The 22,091-nt window shown below is 39.7% G+C and overlaps 1 protein-coding gene across 2 annotated transcripts in view; it reads right to left on the bottom strand.

The window, feature by feature from the left end:
* The window catches only part of rasa4 (RAS p21 protein activator 4), a 36,495-nt gene that overhangs the window by 4,107 nt on the left and 10,297 nt on the right, over positions 1-22,091 (bottom strand). For both annotated transcript variants that reach the window (XM_053485692.1, XM_053485693.1), the window contains 13 exons: positions 11,909-12,041; positions 11,664-11,745; positions 10,842-10,976; positions 9,316-9,407; positions 6,426-6,543; positions 4,794-4,947; positions 4,640-4,704; positions 4,435-4,547; positions 2,665-2,857; positions 1,488-1,625; positions 1,070-1,214; positions 512-684; positions 293-430 (listed from right to left, as the gene is read on the bottom strand). In XM_053485692.1, coding sequence (XP_053341667.1) covers positions 293-430; positions 512-684; positions 1,070-1,214; positions 1,488-1,625; positions 2,665-2,857; positions 4,435-4,547; positions 4,640-4,704; positions 4,794-4,947; positions 6,426-6,543; positions 9,316-9,407; positions 10,842-10,976; positions 11,664-11,745; positions 11,909-12,041 — 1,679 coding nt within the window. The remainder of the gene's footprint in view (positions 1-292; positions 431-511; positions 685-1,069; positions 1,215-1,487; positions 1,626-2,664; positions 2,858-4,434; positions 4,548-4,639; positions 4,705-4,793; positions 4,948-6,425; positions 6,544-9,315; positions 9,408-10,841; positions 10,977-11,663; positions 11,746-11,908; positions 12,042-22,091) is intronic.

The raw sequence follows: 22,091 nt of genomic DNA on the forward strand, positions 1-22,091 counted from the left end.
GTGACCAGGGGTTCAAAATAACAAGATTGCTTGTGCGCTCTGGGTGAATAGGTTGACACGCTGTCTCTTCCCTGTCAATCACAGTGACACTAGCCAATAATGGGTGTCTGAAGAGGGCGAATTGCAATACCTGGCTTGGGAGAAAGACATTTATTCATTCTCTTTGGTAAAAAGAAAGAATTTGCTGGTTAGGGAATTGGCCAGTGATCCAATCAGGGATAGAAGTTATGGAGAAAAGCAATTAGAATTGGATTAGAATTTGGTTTGTAATCCCTTGTTGAACCTTTTGTACCTTGCAATCCAGGTAAAGTGTCTCCTGCTGCCCGGAGTCCTCGCTCGAAATGATCTGCATGACGTTGGCACTGCCGAAGCACTTCTCCTCGACCTTCTCCACCGCACGGATCTTGGGCAGGGAGATGAACGAGCTCTTCTGCTTCGTCGTAAAAACAGAAACGAATTAAGCGAATTCGGAATGGATGAGACCTGGAGAAGTTAATGTAGTGTCACTCACCTTGGAATGCTGAGTCCGTGAGTAAGACAGCGTGTCTTTGCTGAGCATGACGTAATACTTCTTAAAGGGAGAGGTCATGAGAATGCTCTTGTCTTTGGTTTTGTGCAGGAAGAGGAAGCCTTCTTTTTCCATGGAGCCGCACTGGAGGGTCATGCGAGTTCGCAAACCGAGGTCTGGTGGAAAAACCGTGAATAAAATATATTTATAAGTGGATTCAAACATTAGGTGCTGCATCTACAGTCGTGTGATAGAATACGACTACTGTCTGGGAAACGTCTGTTTACATTAGCAAGTCTCCAGTAAACAGTCAGAGGTTGTTCCTTTAGATTTTCAGGACAGAAGCAGTTTTTGTTTTTCAATAACGTGACAAGCTGCATGCTTTTTTAATGGACTTCCCTACACTAATTCGCAACTAATCACTCCAAAATCTCATTAGAAGCATGAGTTTTTCTGACTGCTCAGGCATCTCCAGTTTGATCAAATACGACAAGTTGGAATGAGCATGCTTTTTTTTTATTTAAAAAGGAAAATTACAATTTATTGAATTCATCAGTTTACCTTCCGAGTCGTGGCAGCTGACCAGGCGCGTGATGAAGTCTTTAAGCTGGGCGATGCCTTGCTGGATGGCAGGCTGCAGTGGCACCATCCAGGGCTCCTTAGAGCAACACACCAGCGTGTCCAGGTTGCCGATGGTCTGAACAGCCTGGAAAGCGGGATCGTGTTAGCTTAAGGTTAAAATGTGTCAAGAATCAAGGTCAGTTGTTTTCAGAAACACCTTAATGACCTTAACCCAAATGCATGACTATGTAACACTAATTAAAAACTGCAATGTCTGACAAAAATATTTTTCATAATGGTCTGTTTTGTGGAGACGTGATCTGAAAAAAATGACTAAAAAGTAAATTTTGCATATCAGGTCGCCTTTACAGCTCTCGTCAGATGATATGTTGTGAAATGACTCTGAAGCCGAAGTTACTTTCGCCAGGAGGAGCAGAGTGCGGCTGGTGCGGGCATCGGCGTGCTTCTCCCTCAGGTGGAAGAGCTTAGGGGACATGATGGCAGGAGAAATGAAGCGCAGGCACAGGAAGCTTGTCACAGCGATGAACTTCACTTTCTATAAGAGAGAGTGACATAGTTAGGAAGCAGCAATGTACTTACCAATTCAAGGCAATTGTTATGTGAGGACTGTTCAAGTCAAACTGGGACTTTTAATTAAACAACATTATTTCTTTATATAATCCTCTGCTACACTAATGCACCATAAAGATAAAAGGTTTTCTCTACGCCAGAGCCATGTCCAGATTCCTGCTTCACCTCTGAAACCCTGGCCTCCCAGGAACTCCTTTAATAACCCAAACATGTTGGAATGGCTTTGAGCTCAGTCAGGACTGTTGCGTCTTTCCCGCCAGTTGGCGACAAGGTGTCCGCCTCGGCTGGGGTCGTCATTCACAGACATCTTTAAACCTTTTGAATGTTTGAACTCTTCTATAAATGTCAATCGCTTTTATGCCTTCATTCACAAGGAGTCCTAGTTATTGAACGCCCCTTGTAAAAAGAAACCAATCGCTTTGGCATACCACCTTGGTGTTAAAAGTTTTCTTTAAACACCAGGAAACATTGTGTTTCTTACTTAACACTTCCAAGTCTTTACGGTTTAGAATACTCCATATATTTCAGGAGCCAGGCTTGATGACATTTATTCGAAACAATAAAAAGTTATTTCCTCACTTATAAAATGAAGCATAAATCACATTTTAAGCACATTTTGAGCACTTCTCAGCAAAAGGGCAAATTTCCAAGTTTCGCAGTAGGTTGAGCCACTAAATCACAGACACCTAGGCTTTAAAATGCTGGAATAAAGCAAACACACACTGTACAGCTCATAGAGTAAATGAATTCGAATGCGTCTGCCGTCTCATTCACTCACTCGCTCATCGTCTATACCACTTTATCTTTATCGTTATCTTTGGACCTATCCCAGGAGACTTAGGGCATGAGGCGGGGTACACCATGCACTACTGGCAAGTACCTGGGGTAAACCCACCACGCACAGGGAGAACATGCAAACTCCATGCACACTGAAACAGAGGTGGGAATCGAACGCATCAAAATCAAAAGAAAGCCTGGTGCTGACTTTATGAGTAGAGCTTTACCCTGTATTCTGGGTCTGGGAAACGTGCTTGGACTCGCTGGTAGAGTTGCTGGAAGGCCTGGCAGAGGAGCAGCGGGCAGTAGGAGGAAGACTGCGAGATGGCCGTCATGAGCTCGGACAGGTACGACTGGAGCAGGCTGGAGCTCTGCTGGATCACGTCGGCTTCCGTCTGCAGCCGATGCAGTCCCGTGCACCTTTAAGCCCAAAGCAAATAAAAGTACAGCAAAGAGTTCTACATTAAAATCTTAAACAGTTCTTATTAGTAATGGGGCGTCTAAAAGGAAATGTACAATTCTAATAGTTTTGTGGAATTTTTCGTTAACTAAAGAACTATTATGTGACCATGTCTCTCACAGTGGGTTTAAACGAGCCTTTACTAACCGTCTCTCTGTTTCGTATTTGATCCATCGAGGGAATTTGTCTGGTGCTGAAGAAGTGAAACAGTGTGACAAGTTTTGTGCCCAGACTTAATCAGACAGACTAGTGAGCCCACTTGTAGCTGCACTCAGCCTCAAGTGAGCCCAGGTGTGGATCTTCACGGGGTATTAGACACACCAAAGAAGGTCAAGAGAAAAGAGCAATTTTTGCTTCAAGAGAGTTTTTAATCATCTGCCGCAGTGGTCCCTAACCCTGGACCTGGAGAACCCCGTGCCCAGCACATTTTAGTGTTATAAAAGTTTTTTTTCAACTCCCAGCACACCATGACCTTCAACTGATCAGCTAATTAACAGAATTGAATATTGAAGATGAATAGAAATGAGTCTGATAGTGCCAGGAATACATTAATATGTGCAGAACAAAGGGTCCTCCATAAACAGGGTTCGGAACCATTGAGCTACAGTATTGGAACGAAAAAAAAAAAAAAAGGTTTCTAGCCATAACTCTAGGTTTGTCCATTAGAGTGAGTTTAATTTGAATTACCTTTTAGACAGTAGAACAACTTTCCATGCTGCAAACACTTATAATGGGTCTGTAATAAAGGTGCTTAGACTTGGATGAAATTATTAATTTAAATAAAGTGATCCATAAGCATTAGGGATTAGTGCTCACTCAGCTCATCTTTTTTCTTTTTGTGTGAAGTTGTATGGCATTGCATCATCACTTTAAAAGTCACATAATTTAGCTATTTTTATACTTTGCACTCATTTTGTTTCACTTACATGCTGTTTCAGTATTTATGTAAATTAGCTACTGCTGAGTTACACCATGGCTCTTATATGAGGTCACATTAGAGGGAAAATCTAATTGGCTTGTTTAAGCCGTAGATAATATTAATACATGGAGAAAACTGATGATTTTTGTTTGTACTTGCACACTTGAGGTGTGTCTGAATTTCCAAAAATGTAAACTAAAAAGTAAATTTTGCATAATAGGCAAAAAAAAACACTTATGACATAACACTTATGCATTATGAGATTACTTAAATAATAAAAATTTAAAAAATCAACACATGAATCATGGCACTCGTGGTTCACTGGTAGGCTTCACAATGGCTTGGGGTTGTATCCCACACCCAGCCACTGGGGGTGAACACATGTGCCAGTCCCGAGATGGATGAAGTGCTATTTTACAGGCTGGTGAATATCAAGGGATTGAAACCATTTTGTTAAATTAAATCAGATTGGCAGGTGTTGTTTTTGCTTAAACCTAGGCTAGCTCTGTTCCTCTCTACGTTTCCCTGTGTAAACGCTGACATAACCTATTGGCCGTATGAGAAGACACTGTTGCCAGAACTTTCTGTGGCTCTTCATGGCTAGGCTCATTTTCTTACCCAGCTTCTTTCAGTTCCACCTTGTTAGGATCCAGCTCCACGTACTTCTTCTCCTCAAAAATGCGATTGATGATGGGACCCAGAAGCCTGTGGAGATACTGCATTCCGGCCACCTTCCAGCATGAAACAACATTGAAACGTTTATTAAAACAATAAACTCAAATCTTTGGAGGGGAAAAAAAAAGAATATGATTCATTCAATTACCTTTAGAAAGGATTCCATGGACTTGGAAGCTAAAGAGTTGCTCCTGAATAGGGTGTTGGGTTCGGCTGAGGAACATCAGAAAAAGCGTGGGTGTTACTAACCACGTCGTCAGGTTAAGATTTCGTAAATAAGATTTTTTATATACTGTACGTACTGTTCTTTTCCAGCTCTAGTTTGAAAAGTACATCCAGGAGCTCCTTGATAAGTCCCTGACCCAGAAAGAGCTTCACCAGGTTCGTGGCTACTTCCTGTCTGTTTTCGGACGTCGTCGTCTCATCGATTAGCAGGATCAGGTCGGGCCAGTTGCCCTATAACGTAGACCGTATTCTCATGTTAGAGCTTTCAGTGAGATAGGGTGGGGATGAGCAAGAAAAGAAAGAAGTTGGACTGCTCTGCAACATAATGTCTTTATGTTTTGCATATTATACAGTGGAACCTTGGATTACGAGCATAATTCGTTCCGGAAGCACACTTGTAAACCAAATAAAATTTTCCCATGAGAAATAATGGAAACTTAGGTTCGAACCCCGGGTGATGCTGTTTTCCTCTCACAGCCGGAGGCACAGAGAGAGCTGATTGGCCGAGCTCTCTCAGGGGGGAGGGATGAGAGGTACTTGCGCTCCCACATTAATCACGGCTCTACAGCCAATCAGGGGCGTCTGTGAGCTCGCGTACGCGGAAGGAGCAGCTAGCGCTTTCCTCAGAGTGTGTTACTCCTGCCCCTAATGGTGCGTAAGCGAGCAGTTCGGAGGAAACACGTGATAGTCTTCGCCCTCCTGGCTGAATGGTAGTAGTAGCCTTAATTTGGGAGCCCCCTAGTGACGGGGAGGAATTGGCCACGACTAAATTAGGGAGAAAATTGGAAAAAAAAACAAAAAAATATATATAAAAAAAAAAAAAAGAAATAATGGAAACTCGAATTATTCGTTCCACAGCCCCAAAAAATAAATACATAAAAATAATTAACACAAGATATAAAATAAAAATAGAACTTCTCTTTACCTTTAATTTTTTTTTTTAAATAAATCCGGACAGATAAGTGTTTCCATATATGCGCGCAGGCGCTGTGTGTGTGTGTGTGTGTGTTTGGGTCTGTCGTTATGTGTGTGCGCGCGTAATTTAACACCGTGCCAATTCACAAACACACACACACACACACTAAAGGCGAGAGAGAGGGAGAAAGAGCAAAAGGGAGAGAGAGAGAGTGTGTGTGTGTGAACGCGGCAAGGTGTCAAATTACGCGCACGCACACATAACGATAGGCTGAGGGAGAAAATGCGTGCACGGATGTTGATTATACCACTGACAGACACGTACAAAGACCCAGCAGAGGAGATGATTACCCACAATTCCGCAGAGCAAGAGTGAGAAAAAACATTGGCTCAGTTCAAAACAAAAAGCGCATGCGTGATACATGATACTCGGTACCCGTAAACCAAGACTTGTTCGTTTTTCAAGTAAAAATTTATTTAAAATCTTTGCCAGTCTCGCGAAACACTCGCAAACCGTGTTACTCGCAATCGGGGGTTTCACTGTACCTTCTTTTTGGACACAGATGGACCCATTCATGGTGATCCAGACAAAAGCTAATCAAGAACAATATAACAATAACCCCTTTTGAAAGCAAAATAAGCTCCGAGCTGGTTTCCCTTTAAAGCGAATTGGTTATGCCATCCCCACTGTCGTCATCAGACAAAGCTGGAGGAAGTAATTTTTTCTAAAATTAGAATAACAGAAATAAAAGCCACTTTGTAAAGTCATATATGTGGTAATGACTCAGACTCACGTTGAGGTGAGTCTCGACGGACCGGCCCAGTAATTCTGTGAGTGGCTGGTAATGGCTAGACGGCAGGACCGTCTCATGTCTGAGCCGAAGCTGCAGCCGCAAGGAGCCCAGAGTACCTCTTAGGGAGAAATTGAGAGAGAGAGACAGAGAGAAAGAGAGATGTGTATTGAGGAACAGCTTTGCCATCACCACAAACCTCAATGATATTTAACCTTCTATAGAAGTCAAGAGGTTTTACTACATTTTGAAAAATAAGTGTAAGAAACGCACTCACTCATCTCATACGCTTGTGTAATACTGCGATTTGTCTTGCTTTTAGCTTACGGGAAAAAAAAAAAATGAAAAAAAAAACACACACACACACACACACACACACACAAGCTCTGACTCACTCCACTTAAATGGTTCCAGGAAATATGGCCAGAAGGACAGACAAACAATAATAAAAGAAAATGACTCTATTACTGTGAATAAAACGGCCCATAAAAGAGACTGCTTTAACAGCATGTGGGTAGATGGAGGTGTAGAAAGCTGGCGTGAAGAAATCGACTGAAAACGAGCACAGGGAAGGAAAAACAGTGTCACGGTCTGGAGGCGGCAGCTGCCGAAGGTCAGAGAAGCATCCGATCTGTCAGAGCTTAAAAAACAAATCAAAGTGTTTTTGCACCCTGTTTGATCTGTTTGAAATGTTTAATGAAACGAGAACTATATGAGCTTCAGCAAACTACGAGAATTATTTGAAATGATTTGCTTTGGTTGATAATATTATATTTTAAAAACGATTTTTTAAAATTTTTCTGGGCATACAAGTTTTAATACGGGACTAGTCATGAAAAAAAAAAAAAAAATGTCATCTGCAGCATATAAAATTTCCATTTCATCCCATCCCACTGTGCCATTTTGTTTAATTTTTTTCCTTTCCAGAAAGAACATGCTGCAATGCCAAGCCTTGTATGAGAAAATACCAGCCATTATTTTGATTCGCATCTGTTTTTTTTTTTTTTTCCTTCTTCTCCGGCATGATATTTTTCCCGGCGCCTACTCGCAGCACACCCTCGCTCAGCTCCACTCCATCACTTGCACTCCATGATCTCAATGCCAAAGAGGACTATCACTTACGGGAGAGTGGGAGTTTTCAAGACAAATGAGCGTGTGCCAAGCACCGCCATCGGCAGCCAGTCACCGAACAGCAGGCAGCAGATGGAGAGGCGTTTAAAAAAAAAAATTGAACAATCAGGAGGAAGATGAGAAAATTTTAGATAAAGAAAAAAATTATAATAATAACGATGGCAGCTTGACTTATTCCAGCATGCATTAAGCAGGAAAAAAAGGATGTAAAGATTGCGCTTAGTTTTTTTCCTCTTAGCCTTCAGATTTTTCCTACAAATAATTTCATTAGGATTACATCACCATGTCGGAGAAGGATGTCAATGATTTTTCATACATGCTGTAAAAGAATGGGTTGAAATGCGATGCAATGGTCATCATCAGATCTTTGGAACATTATTTAATTAATTCATTAATTACTTTATTTATTTATTATTATTTTTTGTTTATTATATATTTTTTATTTCTATTTATTTCACCATATTATTCATTTAAATACTTTCTTATTTATTTCGGAATAATTTAAAGATTGTTTTTTTATTCATATTTTTTTGTAAAAAAAAAATAATGGATTATACTGTATATTAATTTGTTTAATTATTAATTATTTATTCCCTTTTATTTACATATTACATCTATCTATCTATCTATCATATTTTTTGAGTTGCCGAATTATGTAATTATTTATATACTGTAATAAACAGCTAAAACATATTTTTTTTATTTATTTAACCATTTATTTATAAATTTTTTATAAATTTATTATTTTAGTTACTTCCTTGTTTATTTCGGAACTATTGAGAGATTTTTATGTTATTCCTATTTTTTATAAAAAATAATAGATTATACTGTATATTTGTTTAATTATTTGTTATCTTTTATTTCTGTTTATTTAAATATTACATTTACCTATTTATCTATTTATCTATCCATCTATCAATTTTTTTTAGTTATATTAGTTATTTATATAATTAAAGCTAAAAGATAAAAGTGACAGATGCAGAAAATCATAAATATTAAATCTGTTTTCTGATTAATTTACCTATTTACTCATTTGGTAGTTTTCTATGATTTGTAGTAGGTCTTCATACTTACATATTTATATTTATGATTTTTAGCTTTACTACAATATTATGCATAAATGTAACATCTGTTGTGCTATTTATTAATTTCACGTTTGTTTTTTTGCTTTTCTTTTTTGCATCATATAATGTCAGGTACTGCTTTAAAAAATGAATCATCATCTTCTGACCACACAGTGAAAAAGTGTGTAAATGCATGAATGAACAGATGGATGGACGATCCGTGCTATAAACTCTGTCACACCTGACACGTGACATCCTCGTAATCCTCATCGCTTTCCCCTTTTCTCTCTCACAGACACAAACATTCACAGATGCCACATTTGTCATCACAGTGACCCAATCCCTGTATTCTCATAAGCCCCGAGATCATCTTAGTCTGCTTTATAATCCTCCATGTACACACTGACTGAAGGAAGTAAATGAGATACAGGCTATTGAATGAAAAAAAGATTCGTCCATATACGTAGATATTTAACTATATTTAGAAAAACATTCTGTTTATTGTTTTAGGATGTCCTATCATTCGAGCCGATACAAACCTATGCTAGCTATGTTGTATTTCTTGTCATGACTATTGTTTTTCGATTCTTGCACAGCTCAGGTCTCAAGCCTGTCTCTGAATCTCATTCCTCAGATTTCTTTACTCTTTCATTGTATAGACTTTTGGGGCGTAGATGGCAGGAATGTAAACCACTTACTCGTACTGGCTGTGTTTAGGTTTGTCAGGCCCCAGGCGAAACCAGCCCTCTTCTTGCTGTGCCGACTGCAGCCTGTTAATGTTGAAAAGGACCTGAGGGAGAGCATGGGACATGACAAGTCAAATGACTCGAAAATTAAATGTCAAAGTAAGCCGAGGCGGAGACAATGATCGAGACGTTTATTCGCAGGGTGGGAAATTCGGGTTGACTGACTTGAAATGAACCCTAAAATGTGACCTCGCACATGATTGATGAGGTCATGTTCTACACTTCTACAAAAGAAAACAAAGGCACATACTTTAGCACTTTAGTCATAAATAAATTACTTTTTTAGGAATGCATCGATTACAAATGTAAATATGTCGAACATACAGTATGATCTCAATAACAGAGCATCAAATCAGCTCAGGTTCATTCTGGTGTTCCCCTAGGCTCCATCATAAGACCATTATAATTTACATGTTTTCTCTTGATTTCTTGTTTAATTTCCTATTAAACGGCACCCATAACCTATGTGAATACACTTATAATACTAATAATAAAATCCTTATGACTTTTTGCAATTACTACAACATTATAAAATTATAATCAGAATTTATTCTGGTATTGATATTGCATCATCATATTGCCTCAAGTTTTACAAATGCCCTACATGTATAACATGCAGGTTTTAGAGCCCGACAAAAAGTTGTAAATTTTGCAAATGTATGTACATATGTAGGCAATATTAAAAAAGCGTCAATCCATACTAGCTGTAAAATCGGCACGTGAATATAGAAGATAAGGTTTTATAATGCACAAAAACATATAATAACAGAGCTGTGAACTGATTGATTTGGACATTGTGATTTCCTTAATAGTTCGATCTTATTCAACAGCACTTCGACAGCAGTTTATTGTCTGAACTGTCTAAAGCAGCTATATTTCTGGCAGAACTTATCAAGAACTGCTAGAAGTAGCTGATACACACTGAAAACGTATATAACTTGTGGAAATTGTTCTTTCCCCCTACTCCAGCTCAGTAGATGGCAGTATTGCACTAACCGGCCATAAACTCAAAAAGAAGAAGAGGACGAAAAAAGCAAAATTCTGCAAAAGCTGTTGTATATTTAGAAGGAATTCTAAATGTTTAACATTTGTAAATTTATCTAAAGAGTGATTTGATCCTGAATCAAAATCTGGCCCATCAATTTAATGAATCAAACTGACCAACAAAAGACCTGCAGAATCACAGCTCCAGCAAACAAGGGCTAAGTAAGGACAGCGATGGAGACAAGAAATAAAAGAAAAGGATAAGTAAGTTGCTCTGGATAAGAGCGCCTGCCAAATGAGTAAATGTAAATGTGCTTGAGAGAGGGTCATTAGTTTGTCTTTGCTAATAGAACATCCCACATCCCATGTCTTTGCTAATATGACATCCTACAAATATCTGACTCGGTCATGTGATAGTGAAGAAGTGGCTCGTGGATGGGAATTGGCACACAGCCACATTGAGGGATTTTTTTCTAATGCTTTTGAGAACTTACCTTTCCGAGAAAGTCGTTTCTGCTCACCAGGTCCCAGTCCCACACCTCCACGCTGAGAGGGCTGTCGGTCAGAGTGTCGTCCAGCTCAAACTCGAAACTCTCGTTCCAGCGTGGATAGCAAGACTTCTTCACCACCTACACAGCCACAGTGTTGCGTAAGTCTACAGCAGCTAGCGATGAAGTGGAGATACAGAGCTAAGCACATCATCATCAGATGCATATTGGCCATATTTAAGATATAAGTGTCATAAATCTTTAGACAATGGGGAAATACTGTAAAATATAAACAAGAAAGAAATCTAGCAAGACTGCTAGCAGCATACACAGTACTGTAGATATTCATGACATTTGATATTTGTGCACTGAACCGTGGGAAGACGGGTTTATAATTAATTTAAAAAATCATTAATGTGTTTAGTACAGTGTGAAAGTTTCTATTATTCTTTCTTCCATTAATTAATTCTTCACTTCATTTTATCTATCATTTGTTACTTATTCCTTCCATCAGCTATTTCTTTACTCATATTCCCGTCCTTTCGTTTTTCCCTAGCTTTACTTGGATATTTACCCTTTTTCCATCCTTTTAAATTTCCCTTGTCATCCATCCTTTTTCCACTCCTTCCATCTTACTACCTTTATTCTATAGTCTTTTTCATTACTTTTTTCTTCACTATCTCTCCCTCCATAGAGACCAAGAGAGAAGGAGAAGCTAAACAAAGGATGGCATGTCATACAGGGTTCCTCTTCCTTCCTTCACCCTTCCCCAGCTTCATTTGTTTAACTTTTGGGGACTAGTGGAAACCCGAGGACACGTTTACTTACTGCACTTTCGTGGGTTTTGCCATTATATCTGACTCGGACAAATGGATCGGACGCTCCGTTGCGGTCTTTTTTAGCAAGATCCCTAAAAAAAAGAGCAACAAAAACAAAACAAAACAAAAAGTACATTTTAATAAGTTCATATGAACCAGACCAAAGCATTTCAATACCCAAAACTTTTTGTTATAGAATTCAGTCCAGTTTAATTGCTGGGACGCATCAGATTTAGTCATGTGGTTTAAAGTTACCTGGCCTCCAGAACTTGACAGCGCAGTTTGCGTGGCACGTCGCCGTCCCCCAGCAGTGAGATCTGCAGGTGAATCTCTCCCTGAACCTCTTCATCGGGATCGACTTCAGTCAGGTTCATCCAGCTATCCAGACCTGCATGCGGCAAAAACAGCAGCCAACATTCAGTCAATATTATTTCTGAATATGGTTACATAAACATAATTTCACTTGAGTGTCCAGGCAAGAAATTTTGCCTTAATTCTCAATTGGTAAAAACAACCAACCCTCTCCAATCCATCTTTACTTGCATCCCCTGTATGGAATGAACAGTGATTAGCTCACATTTCATAGATGAGACTGAATTCTTCTAACCAATCACAACACATAAGGTGGTATTTATCTGAGAAAATGGGAAAACTAACCAAACGTCAGGGTTGGAGGAAAATCTAATTCAAATTCAAATGTTATTTGTTATGTCTCCAACCATACACAGTGTCATATGTGATGAAATGCTTATTATGTCTGATAGGATAGAATAGAAAGTATGTAAACACACATCATATCAGATTCCCGACATCCCACATCTCCTGGAAAATCCAGGAGCCGCTTGTGTACTGATAATGGATCCCTGACGCCTGCAAATCATATACAATAACCCAAAAAACCTAACCCCGCCCATTAAAAAAAGCAATATATTCACTTAGCATAAGTCAAAGAAACTTGAAAAGAATCCATCTCAGTTCTTCTTATGTGTCCATCCATCCATCCATCCATCCATCTAGGAACCTCTGTAGTCCAACTAGACGCCGAGGAGGCCAATAGCCTTCAATGGTGGCCATTGTATTTATTCCCATTTTTACAACCATGTTAGGACCTTCAGTCCACATTTACACACTACGGGGAATTTGAGAACACCAATTAGCCTAACTTGTATGTTTTTCTTCTGTTGGGAGTAAACCGGAGTACCCGGAGGAAACCCACCAAGCACAGGGAGAACGTGCAAACTCCATGCACAAAGACCCCAAGGTGGGAATCAAACCCGGACCCTGGAGGTGCCTTTTTTGTCTGACAATTCACAAACACCTACAGTAAGGGCAAAGAAGCATTTAGAGACTTTTTTCTGTTGTTTAATATACTTCCAGCACGCGCAGAAATTCTGAGCATGCCTCCAAACTAATAAAGAAGTCAGTTGTCACAACAAAAAAAAAGTTGCAAGGGGACATGAAAGCAGCAGGAACAAGAATTCCACAGAAGGAAGTAAGAAACTGGAGATGATTTCTGGAGAAACTGCGAAGTAGGGCCTGAAAGATGGTGCATCACTTTCGGTATAAATGGCTCATTCGCACCAACAAAGTTACAAAGATATAATCACTATGAGTCCAGTGGGTGTGTATAAGGAGAGTCGGCATGGCTTAAGCCAAGTCACAATAACAGCGCACCTCTCTGCACAGCTCACTCACTTGAATATGGAGGCCTGTCATCTGACTCAGAGATGGATTTCTTGGGGACTTTTGGTGCAAGAGTAGTGATTTTTGGGTTGCTTGAGAGAGGTAACCCAGTTGAACGTTTTGGTATGAGGTTTGTGGGGGGGGGTTGTGCAAAATAGAGCAAGAAGAGGCAGTTTAGAAACAGATGTTTTTTTTTTTTTACTGACTCACTGTTTCTACACTGTAAAACTCCATTCATTTTCAATGGAATGAGTTCAAGGACGGATTTGAAAGGGGTGTAACCTATTTTTAACAAAACCAGAGCAAAGTTGTTCACCGGAGGTCCCAAACAAATTGTCATATTTAAAATTTTTGCGAGAACCATCATCCTGATTCCTTAGAAAAGTAATAGCACCCCATTCCTGGCAGTGAGCCGCATTTTTGTTCATAGTTTCCTTGGCCGAAAAAGTGCAGTAATAATAGTTGGGGCTTTCATCATCTCTGTTTCTACACTCCCCTGCTAAGGCAAAAAAAAAAAAATTGGGGGGAATAAGACGAAACAAAAATCAAGCTCTTTGGCGATAAGAAATTAAGCTCATCATGTTTTGAGACTCCATTACAGGGACCCACATTACACTGAGGATTTAAAGATGATTTGCTAAGGAGAAGTGGATTAAACTGAAACACAATGCTGCCAAAAGGCTAATCGCTTCTTATCATAGCTGTTTCGAAGCTGTAATTGCATTGTAATTTGTGGTGCATGAATCATTATTGGACACACCTTCGCTTATTGTTTTTTTCATATTTATAATTACAAAGTCAAAAGACATTACGTACGTAAATCTGAAGTGCGTATATACACTAGAAATACAAAAGTAAAAAGGTAAAAGTACTTTGGGTGAAAAGTAACTAGGTAAAGTCCAGATTTCTAAAAATTTATTAAAACTATTTGTACATGTATTTATTGCATGGGAAAAAGAAAGCAAATCTTTTTGCGACATAGGCACGGTGGCGTAAACCAGTTTTCTTGAACAGGCAAGGTTGGAATGCACTGAATGTCTTCTGAAGAAGGTAGTTAGGGATATGGCTGAGAACCTCCTAAATCCAAGCCTCCAAGTCCTCCAGTGTGCAAGGCTTTGTCCTGTACAGTACACCTCATCCTTTGTGAAAAATATCACATGGACGGAGATCTGGACTTCTTGCAGGCCATTCATGAGGTCCTTGTCGTCCCAGCCAACGTCCTGGAAAATGCTAAGAGCAAAATGGGGTGGTGCACCAGAAGGTTCTATAGAACTAGAAGTTCTATAGCCATTACATATTGCCTAGTTCATTTTCACCCACCCTGTACATTAACAACAAACAATGGCAATGATAAAAGGGTCATATTCGGGATTTTTTTTCTGTTCTAGCTATAAAATATGCGCTACGTTACGCGTTCATCAAGCGCAGTAGCAGACGGATGACGGGAAACTGGGTGACCTAGTTTGCAGCGGCACCACTTTCGAAATAATGTCAACAGCCATCAGTAATGAACATCTGCTTCGGGAATTAGTGAGAAGCTGAAGCTCTAAGTGTGAAGCCAAGAATCTTAAAAAAGCTAGATTTAAAAAAGCCATCTGGCACGTTAGGAATGGAAAAAGAATACAGCAGATTCTATGTACTGCACAAAGTAATGTCGTTAGTCAAACATTTATAAAGATGTCTTCAGCTCATTTTTTGAACCTCACAACAAAAGAATAACTCATTTAAACACTGGTTAAAATGTTTTAAGAAGACAAGGGTCTTTGTTTGAACGATTTATATACCGTGACCAAGTAAATGTGTTAAAATTGTACAATAAAAAAAGGATGTTTTTTTTTACACGCAAAGTTGCAATTGTTTTTTAAATGTTGCGCTTAGTCACATGACTAGGTCTCATTACAACATTTGGGAAAGAAACTTGATGGAAAATAAAAGCAAACAAACAAAATGATTTTTCTTGGATCATAAAGTCCACACAATGTTCCTAAATCAAAAGCTGAAGAAGGCGCCATGGTATATTTTTTAGTGAAAAGTTTTTTTACGTCTTGCTGAAACACTTGTGCGTTTGTGTATCATTGCACATCTAATTGTTAACATCTGATTTTAAAACTCGGTTGCTGAATTTTGTCAGTCTTTGGGGCTAATGTTGCTAACTTTAGCACGTATTGGCTTTCACTAGCAACGGATATCCATTATGTATTTATATAAGAGTGTTATTTATATAAGTGATTATATCCTTAATTACATTTGTTTAGTGATATAAAATTCAAAACCAGACTGATATGGAACTATCTACAGGCTGTCGGGTTTCTTAAGATGGACAGGTTATCGACTAACCGCTAACAGCTAACCTAGCCTTCATTAGGTCGTTTATTGTATTTTAACTTCAATATTGCTGAACAATGAAGATGTCATTGTGAATTAAAACTCTTAAATATAAATAAACACAATAAACATTTCCGTGTGTTTTTAACCAACCTTAGGTTGGAAAAGCTATAAAACAAGTGGGAAATGCCCAATAATGGTCTAAAGATGAGTGGGGGAAAAGGTGTGTTTTTTTCTTGCGTTCTCATTGGCTAAGAAAACGCACGTCAGCAAAGGGGTGTCCCAGTGCACTATTTAATATTACAGACACTAAAATGGCGCATTTGAAAAAGGAGCAATTTTCAGGGATATCAGAAGGCAGGAGTTGTTTTTCAGCTGGGACCATGTTTTGAAGATCTATAAGACTTATTAATCCATTTATTCATCTTCTATATCACTTATTCTATGTACAGGATCTAGAGCCTATCCCAGGAGACTTTGGGTACGAGATGGGGTACACCCTGGACAGGGGGCCAATCCCTATTCAGCTTATATCAATTTAAATTATAAGAACCAAAAAAAAAGGTTTTGTGCGTTCTGTTTCATTGATATGCAAATATATATATTTTTTATTTCTAACAAGAAAATTACATGTAAAACATTCCTTAATTTCACTGGCTCATGGAAACATAGTAAATAGTGAGCGGATTATGTAAGACTTGAAGTTGAACCCTATATAAACCATTTTCTTAAAAATATTCTTGGTAGGTTCAAAGTCATGTCACTGTAGAACAACCCACAGACAGCTATTCCTTAACTGTTTCATTTCTTTTATACCACATAAAAATCTCAAAGCTAAACCTTTTCTATTCAAAAACAATTCATCATTTGTTCTTTCCCTCAAGTTAAATGCAGCTCGTCATGTTAGTGAGAAACTAGTTTCTTTTAGTTTGAGGACATTCCCATGTTCCAAAGCTTTGACACTGGAGACTCCTTCATTTAAATGTTATTTAAACCTACAGTACAGTACGTATCCTTACATAATGTGACTATACACATTAACTTTGTTACTGTAGAAATATGTGATCTTACCGCTGTACAAAACACCCATTTTTTCTCTGACCCATTAGAATGGATCCCATGTTGGTGGTGTAATATTTTACCTATAACTATGTCTAACAGTTGTAAGCTCTGTTGTTAGCTTGAATCTTGATCGTCTGTCTAGAGACATAAATCCGCTGAAGACTAAAAATAAACCTGACATCTTATCAATTGCTTCGTGCCTCAGGCTTTAGGAAGCGCAGTGTAATCGATTAAGTCATATCTGCGGCTTAAGGGTAGACCCGTGTGCGCTTTGGCAGAATTACAAAATCCGAGCAAGGAGGAATCCAGTGAGGAAGTGGAAGTAGAAAGCAAGGTCAAAGACAGAAGACGACTATCTTACTTTAGAAATCAATCGAGAATCGAAAAGGAGAAGCCTCATACTGTAGTTACATAGAGGTCAGTGGCTTCAAGTGCCTGAAAAGCTGAAGTTAAAATCCAGGCTGCTTGACCAAAACCACTAAGTGTGAATTCTGGCTTATAGACAGTATAATCACTTTTAATTTCATTCCAGTACTGTACATACTATAACACATGGAGACACGTGCTTTTAACAAATAAAAAATGTGTAATGGAACCTGAAGGTACCGGAGCAGAGGTACCCTTACCATTATAAACTTTTCCACTTACACCAAAGAAATACGCCAATGGTTACATTTGAAATGTTGCACTGTCTAGTTACACCTAATATTGCTAAATGTGGGCACTTTGGTGTCTCATCACGTCTCCGCAGTTGGGGGTTCAAATCTTGCCTCTGCTCGACGTGTGTGATCCAAAGTCACGCTGATTTTTGTTTCTAAAATGGGAGCGATTGCGGATCCCTGCCTTGTGCCCCCGGTTCCCTGGGACAGGCTCCAAGCTTGATCGTTAAAAATCGCAACAGAAAAGTTGACAGAAGTTCTCCTTATTAGTATTCCAAATCAGTCTTGTCATGGCTCATTATGCCTCGTTTTGCTCCATTGAGTAGCTTGAACATAAATTGCACCCGGCCAAGCCTTGTCAATTTTACCATTTAGCTAAATGGAAAGAACACTTCTGCCGTTTCGCATTGTGTCACTCCAGGGGGTTTCGAACACGCCGGTGATTTTCGAACCTAACGGAAAGACGCATCCGACATTTGCTTCGAAATAGTGTTACAATAATGAGTTGGGCAAATTTAGTCAATTACTCGGCGCTGTTCGACGTTTGCCCAACATTTCCAGACCATATCCCTGTGGTCCCAGGATGGCAAAAATAAAATTATAAATAAAAATGTGACAAGAAAAGAAAATGAAATAGACCTCGCCCGAAAGCACAGTGAAACCGTTGTTTGTTACTCTATCCTGCGGCACCAGTTAGAGAGGAAAATTGGATTGAAAATGACTATAATAACCGCCAGACAAATGTGTGTGTGTGTGTGGGTGTGTGGGTGACTATTAGACTATCCAATTGCAGTGCTGGGAGATGACATGGCATTCATATTGAAACGACCAAAAAGAAATATCACAGGGAAAATCCGGTCTCCTCAGAGTAATATATATCGGTGTTATGAGTTATAAAAGATCCAGCATGTGAAGCTGTAAAGGTCTGCAGGAAGTGACAACACACACACTGGGGGATAACCTTTCGAATGGTTCTGCTTCAAAAAGATTGTCTGCAGCCAGTGGCACCTTTTTATATCTCAGGGTCAGCCTGTATTGATCTAATGATACGCTCTGTACACTGTTCAGACATACCATTAACACTGATTATCAATTAAATGTCAGTAAAATAGTGACAGTATCGTGGGTACCCAAGGCATATTCATGCCTGACGGGAAGCAAAAGCCAGCCTGTGTGGTCTGATGGCTCGGGAAAGCCAATGTAACTGAAAATACTGGTAATGCTGGCTGTGATAGAAAGGTACCAGAACATCCAGTGCATCACAGCTTGCTGTTTGTGGAGCTTAGCAGGCAAAGAGATGTTTATCCTTACTCATTCACTCATCGTCTATACTGTTTTATCCTGTGTACAGTGTCGCAGGGGCCCTGGAGCCTATCCCAGGGGTACACCCTGGACAGGGTGCCAATCAATTGCACACTACGGGCAATTTGGGAACACTAAATTAGCCTAATCTGCATGTCTTTGGACTGTGGGAAGAAACCGCAGTACTCAGAGGAAACCCACCAAGCACGGGGAGAACATGCAAACTCCATGCACACAGAGGTGGGAATCGAACCTGGCCGGGAATCGAACCCGCACCCCCGAGGCGCAAGGCGACAGTGCTTACCGCTACATCGTCTGAGATGTTCATCCAGTCTCCAAATTGCAAACAAACAATTCTGATCCTTGACAACTTACAGCACTTAAAGAATACGCGGCTAAAGTCCTGGTGCTAGATCTAAGATCTACTATCACAACACACCTTAAGAGGTCCTGTAGAGTCAAGCATGGAAGTATCAGAGCTGTTTTGGTGGCACACAGTATTATCCTTAATGTTTCAAGGTTTTAAAGTAATGGCTGACGTCCATGTGAATGAGGTGTTGCTATGGAAACGTATTTAGAATGAATCTAAACCGGTCAAACAGCACTGTGGTATACTTTGATATATAAATATGTGAATGATCTAATTATAAAAAAAAAAAAAAAAAACTTCAGATGACTCACTGACCTGGAATCGCGAGATACAGTTTGCCTCCCGCTTCCTTCCTCCATCTCGCATTTCATCCCTTCTCAACGTGACGCCTGCGTCATGCCCCTCAAACACGTCACTTTCCATTATCACTAGCGTGCCCGGCTCCAGTCAGTCATTCAGTCAGTTAGTCAGTCGGTCAGGCTGCTGTTTAATCAGAGTATCACATACAGTCCGCTACCAGATTAAAAGGCCCTTGCTATAGGTGGCATAGTAGCAGGTTTAGCCTTAACTTATTAGAAAAGCCATCGTGTTGTGATTTTAGATCTCGCACTAAAAAAAAAAAAAAAAAGAAAAACCGCTTTCAGCTCCCTGGAGATGAGTTCGAGTCACTCGCTAGGCTCTAGCTGGGCAACATATTCACACCCTGTCAACCGCGGCGCGGGGAGCGCGCTGCTATTTCCATGGCCTCTTCAACACAGCCTTCTCATTAAGTCATACCGGCGTGCCTTGAGAGAAAAAGAGAGTACAAAAGCTGTCTCGCTTCATGGAGAGGCCGAGGAGTAGAGGGTGTGCATACAAATGGCTGCTGCTTAAATGCACCATCAGGACTAACGCGATGGGGAACAGACTCTGATTTGCATGACATGTACACAGGTAACGATTAGAGGTTCGAACTGGTCAAAGTCTCAGATCCAGAAAAAGATCTTTTAATCAAATTTTTGTCACATCAACAACAAAAAGAAAAAATGTCTTAATCTGAACGTTTATATAAAAAGGGAACCCATTTTTGCGGTTTTTCTATAAAGTGTATATTTCATTAAGTGAACTAACTACACTTGCACACCCTCCTCAAATGTCAACAGAACAATAACTTAGTATTGGACTGTCTTCCTATAACAACATGCCCCATTGTGTTTCTTTCCTTCCTTCACCGTTGTAACAATATCGTCTTATCCAACACCGACGCCCATACGATCCCTATAACAATAAACAAAACACCTTCTTATCTATCTCAGAGGTTTCAGATGTGTTTGCGTGGGAGATTTCAGGAACCAGGGCAATCATGTGATCTGAAAATAACCAAAAAAAAAAAAAAAAACACAGGCCACTTTTTACCATGTCACATTACCGGTATAATGACTGAGGCTTAATGGGACTAATGCAATGTGTGATCGACGATTGGGCTCTAATTTGCATTACATTTCCAGTAGTCGTGATAAGGGTTTCGACTCGAGGCGGCTGGTATCAAATATCAAATGGCAAGGCTGCGAACGCAACAGAATTTTTTTTCTTACACACACACACACACACACACACATATATATACAGTACCAGCCATAAGTTTAAACACAAGGTTTGATTCATTATCTACATTCTAGACTCTAGATATTTTTAAAACTATGAAATAAAAAAAAACATAAAATATAAAAATATTATTATGGCATTGTGCAAAAGTTTGGGTGCCCTAAGAGTCTCGGAATCTTTTTACAAGGTTTCAGACCTTGTAAAAAGTAAAAAAATCAGTTCGTTAGATCTGATGCATGGCAACAGCTGTCATTAGTAAATGCCAATTTCGAAGCTTTACAAATACTTTGACTATTCAAACCTTGTGCACACACTTGCGGACACTCAACAAGCATGGGTTCCTCTAAGCAGCTGTGTAAGACTCTGAAAATGAGAGTCATTGATGCCCACAATGCAGGAGAAGCCTACAAGAAGATAGCTAAGCGTTGTCAGCTTGCAGTGAGAAACGTAATTAAGAGAACTAAGAGACCTGTGGAGGTCAAGATGAGATCTGGAAGACCAAGAAAACTCTCGAAGGGAACTGCTCATATGCTGGTCAGAAAGACAAATTAAAACTCCCATTTGACTGCAAAAAACCTGCAGAAAGATTTAGCAGACTCAGGAGTGGTGGTGCACCGTTCCACAAGACCTTCATGGAAGAGTCCGCAGAAGAAAACCCTACCTACATCCCCATCCTAAAATCCAACGTCAGAAGTATGAAACAGAACATCTACAGAAGCCTGATGCGTTTTGGAAACAAGTGCTGTGAACTGATGAAGTTAAAATAGAACTCTTTGGCTACAATCATCTAAGGCATGTTTGGAGAGAAAAAAAGAGCAGCATTTTATGAACAGAACACCTTGCCAACTTTTAAGCATGGCAGTGGATCTATCATGCTTTGGGGTTGTGTTGCAGCCAGGGAAGAAGGGATTCCACTAAATACCAGCAAATTCTGGAAGCAAACATCACACCATCTGTAAAAAGGCTGAAGCTGAAAAGAGGATGGTTTCTACAACAGGACAGTGATCCTAAACATACCTCGAAATCCACTATGGAATACCTCAAGAGACACAAGCTGAAGGTTTTGGAACGGCCATCACAGTCCCCTGATTAAAACATCATTAAAAATGTGTGGGTAGATCTTATGTGATATCTGTGATATCTGCCAGAGGAGGTGTTACTAAGTACTTATTATGTAGGGTGCCCAAACTTTTGCACAGTGCCACAATAATATTTTTTAGTTTTTCTTTGTTCAATTTATGACATAAAAAGTAACTATGTCCCCAAATGTCAGAGTGTTCCGATGCAGGGTCAAGCGAGGCAAATCGCCCCCGGCATGCAGTGAATAATAACTGGCGCTAACGTTGGCCAACGCAGTGCTCTGTGACTCAGTCGCCTCTGTCTTTAGCCTCCTTAACATCAGTTCCAGACTTGAGCCCTGCCCCTGCATGAGTCAGTCCGCTGAGCCAACAGC

The sequence above is a fragment of the Clarias gariepinus genome, chromosome 24, assembly GCF_024256425.1.
Source record: "Clarias gariepinus isolate MV-2021 ecotype Netherlands chromosome 24, CGAR_prim_01v2, whole genome shotgun sequence".
Classification (NCBI taxonomy): Eukaryota; Metazoa; Chordata; class Actinopteri; order Siluriformes; family Clariidae; genus Clarias; species Clarias gariepinus.